The sequence below is a fragment of the Trichosurus vulpecula genome, chromosome 7, assembly GCF_011100635.1.
Source record: "Trichosurus vulpecula isolate mTriVul1 chromosome 7, mTriVul1.pri, whole genome shotgun sequence".
Classification (NCBI taxonomy): domain Eukaryota; kingdom Metazoa; phylum Chordata; class Mammalia; order Diprotodontia; family Phalangeridae; genus Trichosurus; species Trichosurus vulpecula.
The window spans coordinates 96,391,800-96,404,458 of record NC_050579.1 but is presented as its reverse complement, the minus strand read 5'-3'; the positions used below and the strand labels follow the sequence as shown (position 1 = coordinate 96,404,458).

The 12,659-nt window shown below is 42.7% G+C and overlaps 1 protein-coding gene across 1 annotated transcript in view; it reads left to right on the top strand.

Annotated features, from left to right (window-relative positions):
* SYTL3 (synaptotagmin like 3) overlaps positions 1–12,659 on the top strand; it is an 81,306-nt gene that overhangs the window by 66,172 nt on the left and 2,475 nt on the right. Inside the window, exons 9-11 of the mRNA XM_036767692.1 lie at positions 6,129–6,307; positions 8,967–9,069; positions 10,435–10,605. Of these exons, the coding sequence (XP_036623587.1) occupies positions 6,129–6,307; positions 8,967–9,069; positions 10,435–10,605 (453 nt within the window). The remainder of the gene's footprint in view (positions 1–6,128; positions 6,308–8,966; positions 9,070–10,434; positions 10,606–12,659) is intronic.

Here is a 12,659-nt window from a genome sequence, read left to right as displayed (position 1 = left end):
ATGGGTGATCCAGGTTGGGGATGATGCAGGGCTGAACATTAGCAGGGCATGAATGGTGGAAGGACAAGGGGACAAAGGGAGAGAGGATGGAAGACACTAATATTGTTTAACCATACATTGAATGGGATCGAGACTGTCAGGGGTTGAAAGAGGAGCCAAAGCAGGAGTTATGGACTGATGAGCAGGGAGAACAGGGAGGGATATAGGGACTGGATATCATGGGGAAGATTAGTCAGTCAGTCAATAAACATTTATTAAGCACCTACTATGTGTCATATACTGTGCTAAGCACTGGGGATATAAAGAAAGGTAAAAGACTATCCTTGTCTTCAAGAAGCTTACAGTCTAACAGGGGAGGCAGTAAGCAAACAGCTATGTATAAATAAGCTATACAGAGGATAAATCGGTGGTAACTAATAGAAGGAAGGCACTAGAATTAAAGAGGATTGAGAATGGGTTCCTATAGAAGGTGGGATTTTAGCTGGGACTAAACCAGGGAAGGTATGAGGAGGCCAGTGAAAAGGCCCAGATGGAACATCGTATTCAAGGAATAGCAACGAGCCCAGTGCGACTGCGTTGAAGAGTACAAAGCATAGCGTAAAGTATAAGAGGCACGGAAAGGTGAGGGAGGGCAGGTTATAAAGGGCTTTGAACCACAAACAGATGATTTTAAATTTGAACCGGGAGGTGATAGGGAGCCACAGGAGTTTATTGAGAATGAAGGTAACATAGAACTGAACTTTAGGAAGATCACTTTGGTAGCTTGAGTGTAGGATGGACTGGAGTGGGGAGAGATTTGGGGTAGGGAGACCAACTAGTAGGCTATTTCAATAGTCCAGCTATGAGGGCCTTCATCAGGTTGGTGGCAGTATCAAAAGAGAAAAGGGAACATATGAGATATTACAATGGTAAAAACCTTAGCAACAGATTGGCTATGGGGGGATGGGGTGAGAGAGTGAAGAGTCAAGAATGCTCTCTAGGATGGAGGATGGGTTAGAGTAGGGAGAGATGAGACAGCAGACCCACCAGCAGCTACTGTAATAATCCAGGCGTAAGCCGAGACAACCACCTTCAGACTACAAACACAACAGACTTCAAGAAATAGCCAATGTAACAACCCAACAGGATATGATTTTGCCACTGAGGATAACTTTTGCTGCATCACAGAGATTTTGGAAATAACTCACCATCTAATGAGTTACCAAAGTGTGGAGATGCCACAAGAATTGGAATGTGTTTGCATCTTTATGGTATTAGTCTTAGCTCTTGCCCTTGGGACCTTAATTCTCAAAAAGCATTCCTATAGCAAAAAGAGGTTGCAGAAATCCAGTGGACTCTTCATGTCAAATCCACTCTCCAAAGACCCAAGAAATACAGCAAGAGATAGGCTGCAAGCTGAAGAAAACATCTACACCATAGAAGAGAACGTTTATGAAATTCAGGATGAATATGAATGTTCAAGATGAACTTCATGACTTTACAAACAAGAAATAACTCTAATGATGTCCTTGTTTGTCTTATTTCAAGCCCACTGATCAATCTTAGGTGACCATGCCATCCCACTCCTCAAACATCTTTAATTGGTCCCTATTTTATATAGGCTAAACTACAAATTCTTGAGTCTGGAATTTAAGCCCTCAAAAAAAGAGAATGATACCGAAGTACCTGGGATGATGGTGGTACCCTTGACAGTAACAAAAAAAATTAGAAGGGAAGGGTGGGGGGTGGGGAATAATGAGTTCAGTTTTGGACATGTTGAAATCCGGGTGTCTACAGGACATCCACTTTGAAATCTCCAATGGCAGTTGGAGATGTGAGACTGGTTAGGGCTTGACAAGTAGATTTGAGAACCATCAGCAGGCAGATCACAACTGAATCCATAGAAGCTGATGAGATCACCAAGTGAAATAGTATAGAGACAGAAGAGAAGAGGGCCCACAACAGAGCCTTGGGGGACACCCATGATTAGCAGGCACAGCATCACCTCTAGAAGTTCAAGCAAAGGACACAGAGAAAGAATGGTCAGATAGGAAGGTGGAGAATCAGGAGAAAGTAATCATGAAAACCTAGAGACAAGAGAATGTCAGGGAGAAGGTGATTGAGAGTGTCAAAGAGAGTGACTTCTCTACAGAGTAGCCAAGAAAAGTGAGCATAGAAAAAAGGCCATTAGGTCTGGCAATTAAGAGATCATTAGTAACTTTGGAGAGACCAGTTTTGGTTGGATGATGAAGCCATGACTGTAGAGTTAAGAAGACAGAAGAAAGAAAATGGAGGTGCCTATTGTGGGTAGCTTTCTTAAGGAGTTGAGCCATAAAAGGGAGGAGAGATATGGAATGCCTAGCAGGTATGGATGGATCAAGTGAGGGTATTTTTGAAGATGGAGGAGATACGAGCACAATTGTAGGCTGAATAGAAGCAGCCAGTAGACAGGGAGAGATTAAAGATAAGTAAGAGAGTAGGGATGATAGAGGGGTCAATCTGCTGGAGAAGAGGAGATGGAACAGAATCACTTTTGCACATAGAGGGTTTTCCTTGGTAAGGGGAAGGGCCACCAATTCATGTGAGATGGATGAAGGAGGAGATATTGGTAGAAGGTATCTGGGTGAGATGAGATGAGGAAGAGAAGAAAAGAAGAAGCTCTTGATGAATGGCCTCAATTTTTTTTAATGAAATATAAGGTCAGGTTCTCAGCTGAGAGAGTGGGAGGGGAGGAGTTATGGGAGGTTTGAGGAGAGATGAAAAAATTTGGAAAAGCCACCATGGTGAGTAGGACAGTGAGTCAATCAGGTAGAAAAGGATTGTCTTGCTGCAATGAGAGCTCAGTTGAGATGACATAACATAAATTTGTAATGGATCCAGTCAGCACAGGTTTCATGATTTTCTTTAGCTTTTCTTCGGCAGTAAGTGAGTAGGAGTGAAGGTTGGGGATGGTGGTAATAACCCAAGACTGAGGCTCGGCAGGGCAATACTGACCATAGGATGAGGGAGCAAGGGTAAAGAATAGATTCAGGAAAAGTGAGATATAGAGGTGTGGAATAAGCTATGAATATGGGCAGAGAAGGGAATTTCAGAATCCTGGTGACTGCATAATTAGAAACGATGATAAAGTTAATTAAGAAACACTTATTCGTTGCCCACTATGTTCTAGGAACTATGCTAAGCACTGGAGACACAAAGAAAAGCACAAAAAAAGGCATCGATCCCTGCTCTCAGGTGGTATAGAGGATAGAAAGAATGCTGAAATTGCAACCTCCCGTAACTCTTCTACCCCCACTCTCTCAGCTGAGTACCTGACCTTATATTTCACTATTGAGTTCAAATGCTGCCTCAGACGCTTATTATCTATGTGACCTATTTTTGTTGTCATTGTTGTTGAGTCATTTCAGTTGTGTTCAACTCTTCGCGACCTTATTTGGGGTTTTCTTGGCAAAGATACTGGAGTGGTTTGACATTTCCTTCTCCAGCTCATTTTACAAGTGAGGAAACCAAGGCAAACAAGGGTAAGTGGCTTGCCCAGGGTCACACAGCTAGTAAGTATCTGAGGCTAGATTTGAACTCAGGAAGATGAGGCCAAGATGGTGGCTGAAAAGCAGGGACTTGCATGAACTCCCTGCCAGGTCCCTCCAAAAACCTATAAAAAATGGCTCTGAACAAATTCTAGAACTGCAGAACCCACAAAATAGCAGAGGGAAGCAGGGATCCAGCCCAGGACAGCCTGGATGGTTGCTGGACGAGGTCTATCGTGCACAGAGCAGAGGGGAGTGGAGCTCAGTGTGGGCGGCGGCAGGACCAACCAGACCAGCAGCAGGCTGGAACAGGCCCTAGCACCCTGAATCAGTGAGCTGGGGCAGTTACCAGACTTCTTAACCCACAAACACCAAAGACAACATAGAAGGTTAGTGGGAAAAGCTGCGGGGGACAGAGTTCGTGGTTCGGCCACTGCCCCAGGGGCAGCGGGGGAGATGCAGCTACAGAACTACAGCTGCAGTTACTTCGGCCCCAGGCCCACATGGTGGGAGGATTTAAGTGGCGGATCAGAGCAGGAGTGCAGAGCCTGCTTAAGATTTGCATCAGGTCCGGGTTGGCGGTTCTTGTGAAAGGAGGAGTGCTGGTGTGGCAGAGCTGGCTGTATAGAAATAGCTCTGAAATCAACAGTGCATCCCCTCAAGCTTGGAACAAAGTACTCTTTGCTCTACAAGCAGTCATAGCCCAACGAAAAACTCAAGGGTCAAGTAATTTGGCTGGGAACATGGCCAGGCAGCGAAAATGCACTCAGATTCAGTCTCAGACTTTGGAATCTTTCTTTGGTGACAAAGAAGACCAAAACATACAGCCTGAAGAAGTCAACAAAGTCAAAGAGCCTACACCAAAAGCCTCCAAGAAAGACATGAACTGGTCTCAGGCCATGGAAGAGCTCAAAAAGGATTTGGAAAAGCAAGTTAGAGAAGTAGAGGAAAAATTGGGAAGAGAAATGAGAAGGATGCGAGAAAACCATGAAAAACAAGTCAATGACTTGCTAAAGGGGACCCAAAAAAATACTGAAAAAAATATTGAAGAAAACAACACTTTAAAAAATAGACTAACTCAAATGGCAAAAGAGCTCCAAAAAGCCAATGAGGAGAAGAATGCCTTGAAAGGCAGAATTAGTCAAATGGAAAAGGAGGTCCAAAAGACCACTGCAGAAAATAGTACCTTAAAAATTGGATTGGAGCAAGTGGAAGCTAGTGACTTGATGAGAAATCAAGATATTATAAAAAGGAACCAAAGGAATGAAAAAGTGGAAGACAATGTGAAATATCTCATTGGAAAAACCACTGACCTGGAAAACAGATCCAGGAGAGATAATTTAAAAATTATTGGACTACCTGAAAGCCATGATCAAAATAAGAGCCTAGATATCATCTTTCAAGAAATTATCAAGGAGAACTGCCCTGATATTCTAGAGCCAGAGGGCAAAATAGAAATTGAAAGAATCCACAGATTGCCTCCTCAAATAGATCCCCAAAAGAAAACTCCTAGGAACATTGTCGCCAAATTCTAAAGCTCCCAGGTCAAGGAGAAAATACTGCAAGCAGCCAGAAAGAAACAATTTGAGTATTGTGGAAAAATAATTAGGATAATACAGGATCTGGCAGCTTCCACTTTAAGGGACCGAAGGGCTTGGAATACAATATTCAGGAGGTCAATGGAGCTAGGATTAAAACCAAGAATCACCTACACAGCAAAACTGAGTATCATGCTCCAAGGCAAAATATGGATTTTCAATAAAATAGAGGACTTTCAAGCTTTCTCAGTGAAAAGACCAGAGTTAAACTCAGGAAGATGAATCTTCCTAACTCCAGGCTTGGCATTCTATCCACCGTGCCACCTAGCTGCCCATCACCCTATGGGCATGACCCATAGCATGCTATTTAATTTCTCTGGGACCCAGTTCCTCACCTGTGAAATGGGAAATAGTATCTTCTTCACAAGATTGTTATGAGGTTCAAATTAAATACATGTGAAAAATCTTTTGCAAGCCTTAAAGTACTGTATTGTGTGGTTTGTCCCTCATTCTCAAAGAGGACCTTAACATCTGGAAGATAATGCCATGACTTGCAAGTGAATTGGATTTTAGTGAGGGAGGACTGTGCAAAGTCACCAGTCTCACTTTCTTCTCCAGAGCCATCTGGGTCCAGATATAGATCAGGATGACTGGACATGGCCCAGGATGAAGTGGGAGACCTGGGCCTTTTTAAGCTAGTACAATTTAATAGTAGCTGTCAACTATTACAGTGAGAGCTAAGTAAAGACTATTACTGTGGAGAGTTCAGGTGGAATGAAAAGGGAGGTCATGAGAACATCAAAGTCCCAGTTAGACCCTGGTTCTTTTGAAGTAGCCTGCTGTCATTGACACTAGGCCTTTCCAGCTTCAGGTGTGTCTGAGGCCCAGACCTTGGAGTAACAGTAGGTCCTTTTTAAGCAAATATATTATAGATAAAATAGGAACATTTTGACACGTAGTAGCATTAGGCTCTATTGATTATGTTAATTTTGATTTACTTGGTATGTTGAAATCAGGAAGCATGAGAAGTTGACTGTGGTGGAGCAGATTCATTTTCTGTTATCCATTTTTTTTTTCTTTCCAGGGAAGTTTGGCAAGCATTAGCAGCACTTGTACAGAGGTGGGCAGTTTTGACAATGCTAATATAACTGGAGAAATACTATTTGCCCTTCAGTACGACTTTAAGGCTTCTACGCTAGAAATCTGCATCAAAGGCTGTAGGAATCTAGCCTTTGGAGAAGAAAAGAAGAAAAAATGCAATCCGTAAGCTGCTATTGTTGTTTTTTTTCATATGATGGTAAAGAAAAACATTCTTCCTCTCCTCTCTGAACTCTTTCCTTCATAATCTATATCTGTGGTTCTCAAATTTTTGATCTCAGGACCCCTCTGTTCTCTTAAAAATTATTGAGCCACCCCCACCAATAGCATTTATGTGGGTTATACCTATTGATAGTCATCATATTAGAAATTAAATGTCCTAGTATTATAATGAAAATAGTTTTGATCTCAGGGACCCCCTGAAAGTGCCTTGGTAACCCATGGATCCCCAGACCATACTTTGAGAACTCCTATATCTTCCTTTGGTTTTTTTTTGTTTTGTTTTGTTTTAAGTCTGAGATATAGGGGGATTATCAACTCTTCTGAAGCTCTTAATTGAAATTTAAAAAAAAAAGAAATTTTAATTAAATTTTTAAAAATTTTTTAAAAATTAAAAAAAATTAAAAATAAAATTTCTGGTTTTAGTGGCTGGAAGGTAATTGTTGGAAAAATGTAAGACTCAGTCTTCTAGCCCTACTTTTAGACACCACAAGCAACTGGTCCCTGAAGAGGATTTACAGCTCTCCATAATAGCAGCTAATTTACCTCATCCTGCCCAATGCCCTCAGCTATAAGAATGGCATCTGACAGCCTCCATGCACTGGTAATTGGAGTCCTATGGTTGGAAGCTGTCTCTGGTATTTACGACAAAGTACACTGTGATCAGATTGAGAAGAAGATAGAGTGTGTGTGGAATCAGGGAGAGCAATTCTGAAAGTAGGTATGTGCTAGTAGTGAGATTTCAATGAAGGGCATGTTCACCAAAATATGTGAATCAGTGCCCATGGGTTGCCGGGCGTTTGAGGTGTGAACTCCCCAAGCAATTTGAGGGTGCACTTCTGGCCTTGCTCCCTCAAGGGAACCTCCACTCAGAATATTGGAATGATAACTTGTGGAGTGGCCTGGCTCCCAATGCCGGTCCCCACAGAGTGACAGCATTTGGGGCATTGTGAGGACAGAACTCTGAGAGGTAGACAGATGTGCTTGGCTCTAATTATGCACCCCCAGTAGTCTCTACATGAGTAAAGGGAGTACCTGGGGGAGTTGGAGCCTGGGGAGAAGGGTATGTGTGTGAGACTGGGCCTCCAACTCTCTGCCCTCCCCCACGGTCCCCCAGGCATAGTCACTCCCGGACAGATGGGAATATATTCTCTTCTAAACCCACCCCCCCCCACCCCAGGAGATTCCACAACATTCTTAGTAAACATGTGCTCAGCAGTTCTTCTTTATCTGCTGAAATCTCTTATGTTGCAATTTCCCCTGTTGGGTCCTGTGTGGGGGTGCGAGGAAAGGAGAAACAGCTGACCACCGTCCTCTCTACAATAATCCTTCACGCTCCACACTGTACCATTTGATTGGGAAATTGATTTCTTTTATCTTTTGATATCAGAATGAATACCTTTTCAGCATTAAACCGTATCATAGAATAGGAAAAGTGATGAATTTGGAGTCAGGAGAGACCAGCTGGTTCTTTGCCTCAGTTTCCTTATCTGTAAAATGAGGATAATGATAGCACCTGCCTCATAGGCTTGTGAGAGTCAAGCGAGTTAACTTGTGTGAAGCACTTTGCAAACCTTGAAGCACCGTATAGACACTAGGTAGTATTTTTAAGAGTGCATTTTTTTCTTTTAATTTGTAAGGCAAAACAGACATAGGATACAAACTTTTATTTCAAAGTAAAATGATAATAATTACAATAAAATTGATGAACTCCTGGTTTGTCTAGTGTTAAATCCTGAGTGTGTGCAAGAACAACCAAGCCTAAAGCTATTGTCCAAACTGCCTGACCTGCTTCCACCTCTTGTCAGATACGCAATGAGGCACGCGCTGTCAGACATGACCAATGAGTGACTGCATTTCATTGTTATATAGAAAGGGTCTCTTGGGGGGTCGATGTTGAGAGAGTCATTAGGAAGTGAGTGGGAGGTGGGGGGGGATGGAAAAGAACATCAAGAAAACATTAAAAAAATAAAATAAGGGGGTTAGACTAGGTACGTACATTCCCAAAGTGGGCGATACTGCCCCCTGGCGGGGGGGCTGGAAAAATCCAGGGGGGCAGTAGTAGCCTCGGGTGACACAAATGTAAAAAAAAAAAACAACTTTTAAAGCATTAAAGAAAGCAGATTTCCAGAGTGGGCGCTGAGTATATTTTTTTTTTTGTAAAGGGGGTAGTAGGCCAAATAAGTTTGGGAGCCTCTGGTAGGCGAGCAGACAGTCAACACAATGTGCACTTCCCATGGAAGGCAGGACATGAGGCATTTCAGTATTCATATGTTACATAGAAAACATTTCAAAGAGTTTTATTCAATCTAAGTTTAGCTAAAATAAGTTTGAAACCAAATAGGCTTCACATTACAAACAGCTTATACAGGAACAACCACGTGTAGCCTTCTGGGCACCAATCACACTTAGGCCAAAATTCACTTTAAAAATTAGAAAAGGTTTCAAGAAGCAGAGGACAAGGGTTAAGTTGGGGGTTAAGGAGGGAGTGAGGGGGTTGGGAGGAGAAGGTTTGCCATTTGTTACTTCGTGTTCAACTTTTTTGGAATGTCACAAAGAGGAAATTCTGACCTTTTTCTTTCTTCTTCCGTTCTTTGGTCCCCAGCTACATAAAGACCTATCTGCTGCCTGATAGAGGCTCTCAGGCCAAGAGGAAGACGAGTGTCAAAAAGAACACCGTGGATCCTCTCTTTCACGAGACTTTGAAGGTACAGGCAGGGTCAACATGTATTCAAAGGCTCTGGCCCCTGTGCTGCTCCAGGCCCCATATCTGCATGGTCAAAGTCAAACTAATGAGTTTTTCCAAGTCCATGAGTCGGTTAAATCAAAATTTAAAAACAACAACCCAACAACCAACCGATAGGTATCTGTAAACCTCTGTCAATAAGTTGCAAGTTGGGGAAAAAATAAATTTCAGCCTTTGTTCAGGAAAAGTGCAGGTCCGCTAAACTTGGAAACAATGTTTAGTTAATGATTTCTGGTGGGGGGAAAGGGTGAAGAAGAACCTTGCTGGACCCCATCTTCCATCTCTGGACTGGGCTAGGGACAAGTTAAAAAAAATTCCTTTGGCTTATTGAATCTTGGTGAGCATCAGAGAGGTTTTCTCAAGCAGCACATTGTGTGAAAGGAGATACGTGTTAAATAAGATACATGTTAACAAGAATACACGCTACTTGAGATGCACGTTAATAAGAATAGCATCTCATGGATACAACACTTTACACAGTGCTTTCCTCACTACCCTGTGAAGTAAGTAGTGAAAATATTACTTACAGATGGGAAAACAGGTTCTGAGAAGTTAAGTGACATCTGTAGAAAATTTTCTTCTACAGATAATGAATGGCACACCGCCCCCCCCTCCCCACCCCCGCTTTCAACTAATTTCGACGGAAAAACAAGGGGTAAATTATAGTACAGTTAGGTATGCTCAGGCTGAATACCCAGACCCAGATCAGCATTGGACTGGGAGGCCTCTAGTTTCATGCCTTGGGGTCCTGCCCCTCACCCTGATCTGTTCCACATTTTTATCAGTGTTTTGAATGAAGGTATAGGTGGCATGGTTATCAGATTTATGGATGATACAAAATCAGGAAGGCTTAGCTAACGCATTGTAGGGCAGAATCTTAGAGCAATCTTGTACCTAGCAGGTGCTTAATAAATGCTCATTTGATTGGACTGGATTCCTAGGACTTGCCAGGAAAGAACCTCGCCCTAGGGGAGGGTCGAGGAGATAGTGCCAGAGCAAATAGTCCTATTTTAAGCAGAGGGTGCCGATTTAGTACAGTAAAGCTCTGCTTCTTCCAGCTCAAGAGCTTGACTGTACAGGTCTGGAATGCAAATCTGACACCTGGGAAACCATGGGACGGTTTGTGCTGCAGTCACTGTACAGGCAGGCCCCAGGCAGCTTCTCTCTTTAGACTTTGACAGCATGCCTGTATCTTGAACAATTCCCTGCACTCCTCTTTATTCTCAGCACTGGTCTTTGTGTTGAGTGGGTATGTGTTGTTATATGTGCCTTCCTGGCTGCAAAGAGACAGGTGGAGGTCATTGTCCCACATCACTATGTTTTGCAGTATCGTGTGGAGCATTCCCAGCTGCAGACCCGACTGCTCCAGGTCTCTGTGTGGCACTTGGGAACACTTACCCGGAAAGTGTTTCTGGGAGAAGTTTTAATTCCTCTGGCTTCCTGGAACTTCGAAGATAGTACAGTACAATCATTCCACTGCTATCAGCTCAAAGCTAAGGTGATCCCTGGGTTCAATGTGGTTCATGTCATGTGGTAGAAAAAAATCTCTCCAAAAACCAACTCTTCAGAGGGCTGGGGGTGGAGGTGGGGGTGGCGGTGGGGTGGATGAAAAGGTTACTGGGAAGAGGTGGGATCTCAATCACTCTGCCTTCATGGAAGGCTCAGCTGGCTCGGGCTCTGATTTAAATTTTCTAGGCAAGATAATGCTAAAACTGTCAGACGGCCTAGTAAAATTTCACAGAGCTAGTTTACTTTGTGATTTAAAAAAAAACATTTCTAAGGTTTTGTTTAAACATTTGAATATCTGCTTAGTCCTTTTTTTTTTTTTAAAGCAAATTCAGTGTGACACATGAAAAAGAGATGTGACCCAGATCCTCAGGAGTTCATGCTCTTGAGTGTGCTGTGACAGATAATGAAGGGCTCCCCTTCAGTAAGGGGGTTATTTTTTTTTTCTTTAATTATTTAATTAAGAAACTGCGGGAGAGTAAAGACTCTCTACCACTATAGTGCTCACATGTTTCCTGTCAAAGACTTCCTTTTGGCACCTTACTCAATTTCCTGAACCTCCTTCCAAATTTCGGTTGTAGTTAGTCAGTATTGGCTGGTGATGATCACCCCACCCCACCCTTGCCTGAAATTCCTAAAGTCTACAACCTAGAATCACGGGCATGACAAGGCCTTGAGGTTCTATTCAATCCACCCCTCTGCCAATGAGGTAAAGACTTATGAACCACTAATTCTACTCACTTGTTATAATGTGAATTTCAGTCCCAAATGTACCCTAAAACAATAACTTTAAGTAATGAAGAAAATGCTAATTAGAGCAAATAATCTTTAGAAAAGTTAGCCAAGTCTAGAACATTGAACTGGAGAGGTAGCCATTTCAGAATTGGTTCCATAATTGTAACAAGCACCTTTGTAGCGGGAAAAACTGTTCATACCTAGGGATTTGGATTTACAGATGAGAACCTAAGACAGAGTTAAGTGACTTGCCCAGGGTCACACACAGAACATGAGTTTGAGGAGATTTTGAACTCATACTTTCTTGACTCCAGGTCCAGCTTGGTGAGTTCTAGACAATGTCAATCAAAAATGAAATCGATGATATCTTAACAGGTGGTAAATGACTGCTTACTGGCACTAAGTTGTTTCAGAGTCCACTATGTTTAGTTAGAACATTACATCAAAATAGAAGAAAGGATAAAGATGAGAGGCTCCTGCTTTTGATCTCCAGTAGTGATCACCGCCCCTTCAAAGGGAGTGGAATTCATTAAGCCCATTGAGCCAGGAACTTCTAAGGTGTCCATGGCGTTTTCCCGGACAGGGGTGTTGAGAAAGTCAATTAAACACAGGCTAAACTCACAAAGGCCTGGCAAGGGACAGAAGAGTTATCAAAGTGAGCAAACACATTGCTCATAGCTCATAAAGGGCAGAGGCAAAGGAATGTTTTTCATGCAAAGAAGTGAAAGGTGCACAATTCCAATCGGTTAGAAAGGTCACCAGGGAAGAAACTCTTTATGTTGGTAGTGTAAGAAGATACAGACCTCTCCCAGGCTGACCCAACAGAGACAACTCCTCTGGAACAGAGGAGGACTCCTATAGGTATGGAGATACATGGAAAGCTAAAGGCAGCCCCTTCTGTCATCCTCTCGCTGATGGCACAGCACCCCAGGGTGTTGTTCTTACATGTATCACTGAGCAAGCTATTTAATGCCTTCCACAGTAAAAGAGGCCTGAGCTCAGAGGTGTGGGCCATGGACTAGATCCATGGACCAAGGCATCAAAGAACATTCTTAGAAGCTGACAGGGAAGGATGGGGATGCTTCTTATTTGGCAGAAGAGGGTCCGTTTCCAACATGCCTTTTATCCATTACTCCTATTGTAAACTTTCAAAGATACCCAGTCCTCAATTATTTAAATCTTGAAGAGGAGGACCTTGTGAGAAGTCAAAAGGCACATTCATAAATGGCAGACCTTGGAGTCAGAAAGACCTGGAACGAAGCCCTGCCTCTGACACAAATTAGTTGTGTGACAATACATAAGTCACCTAAA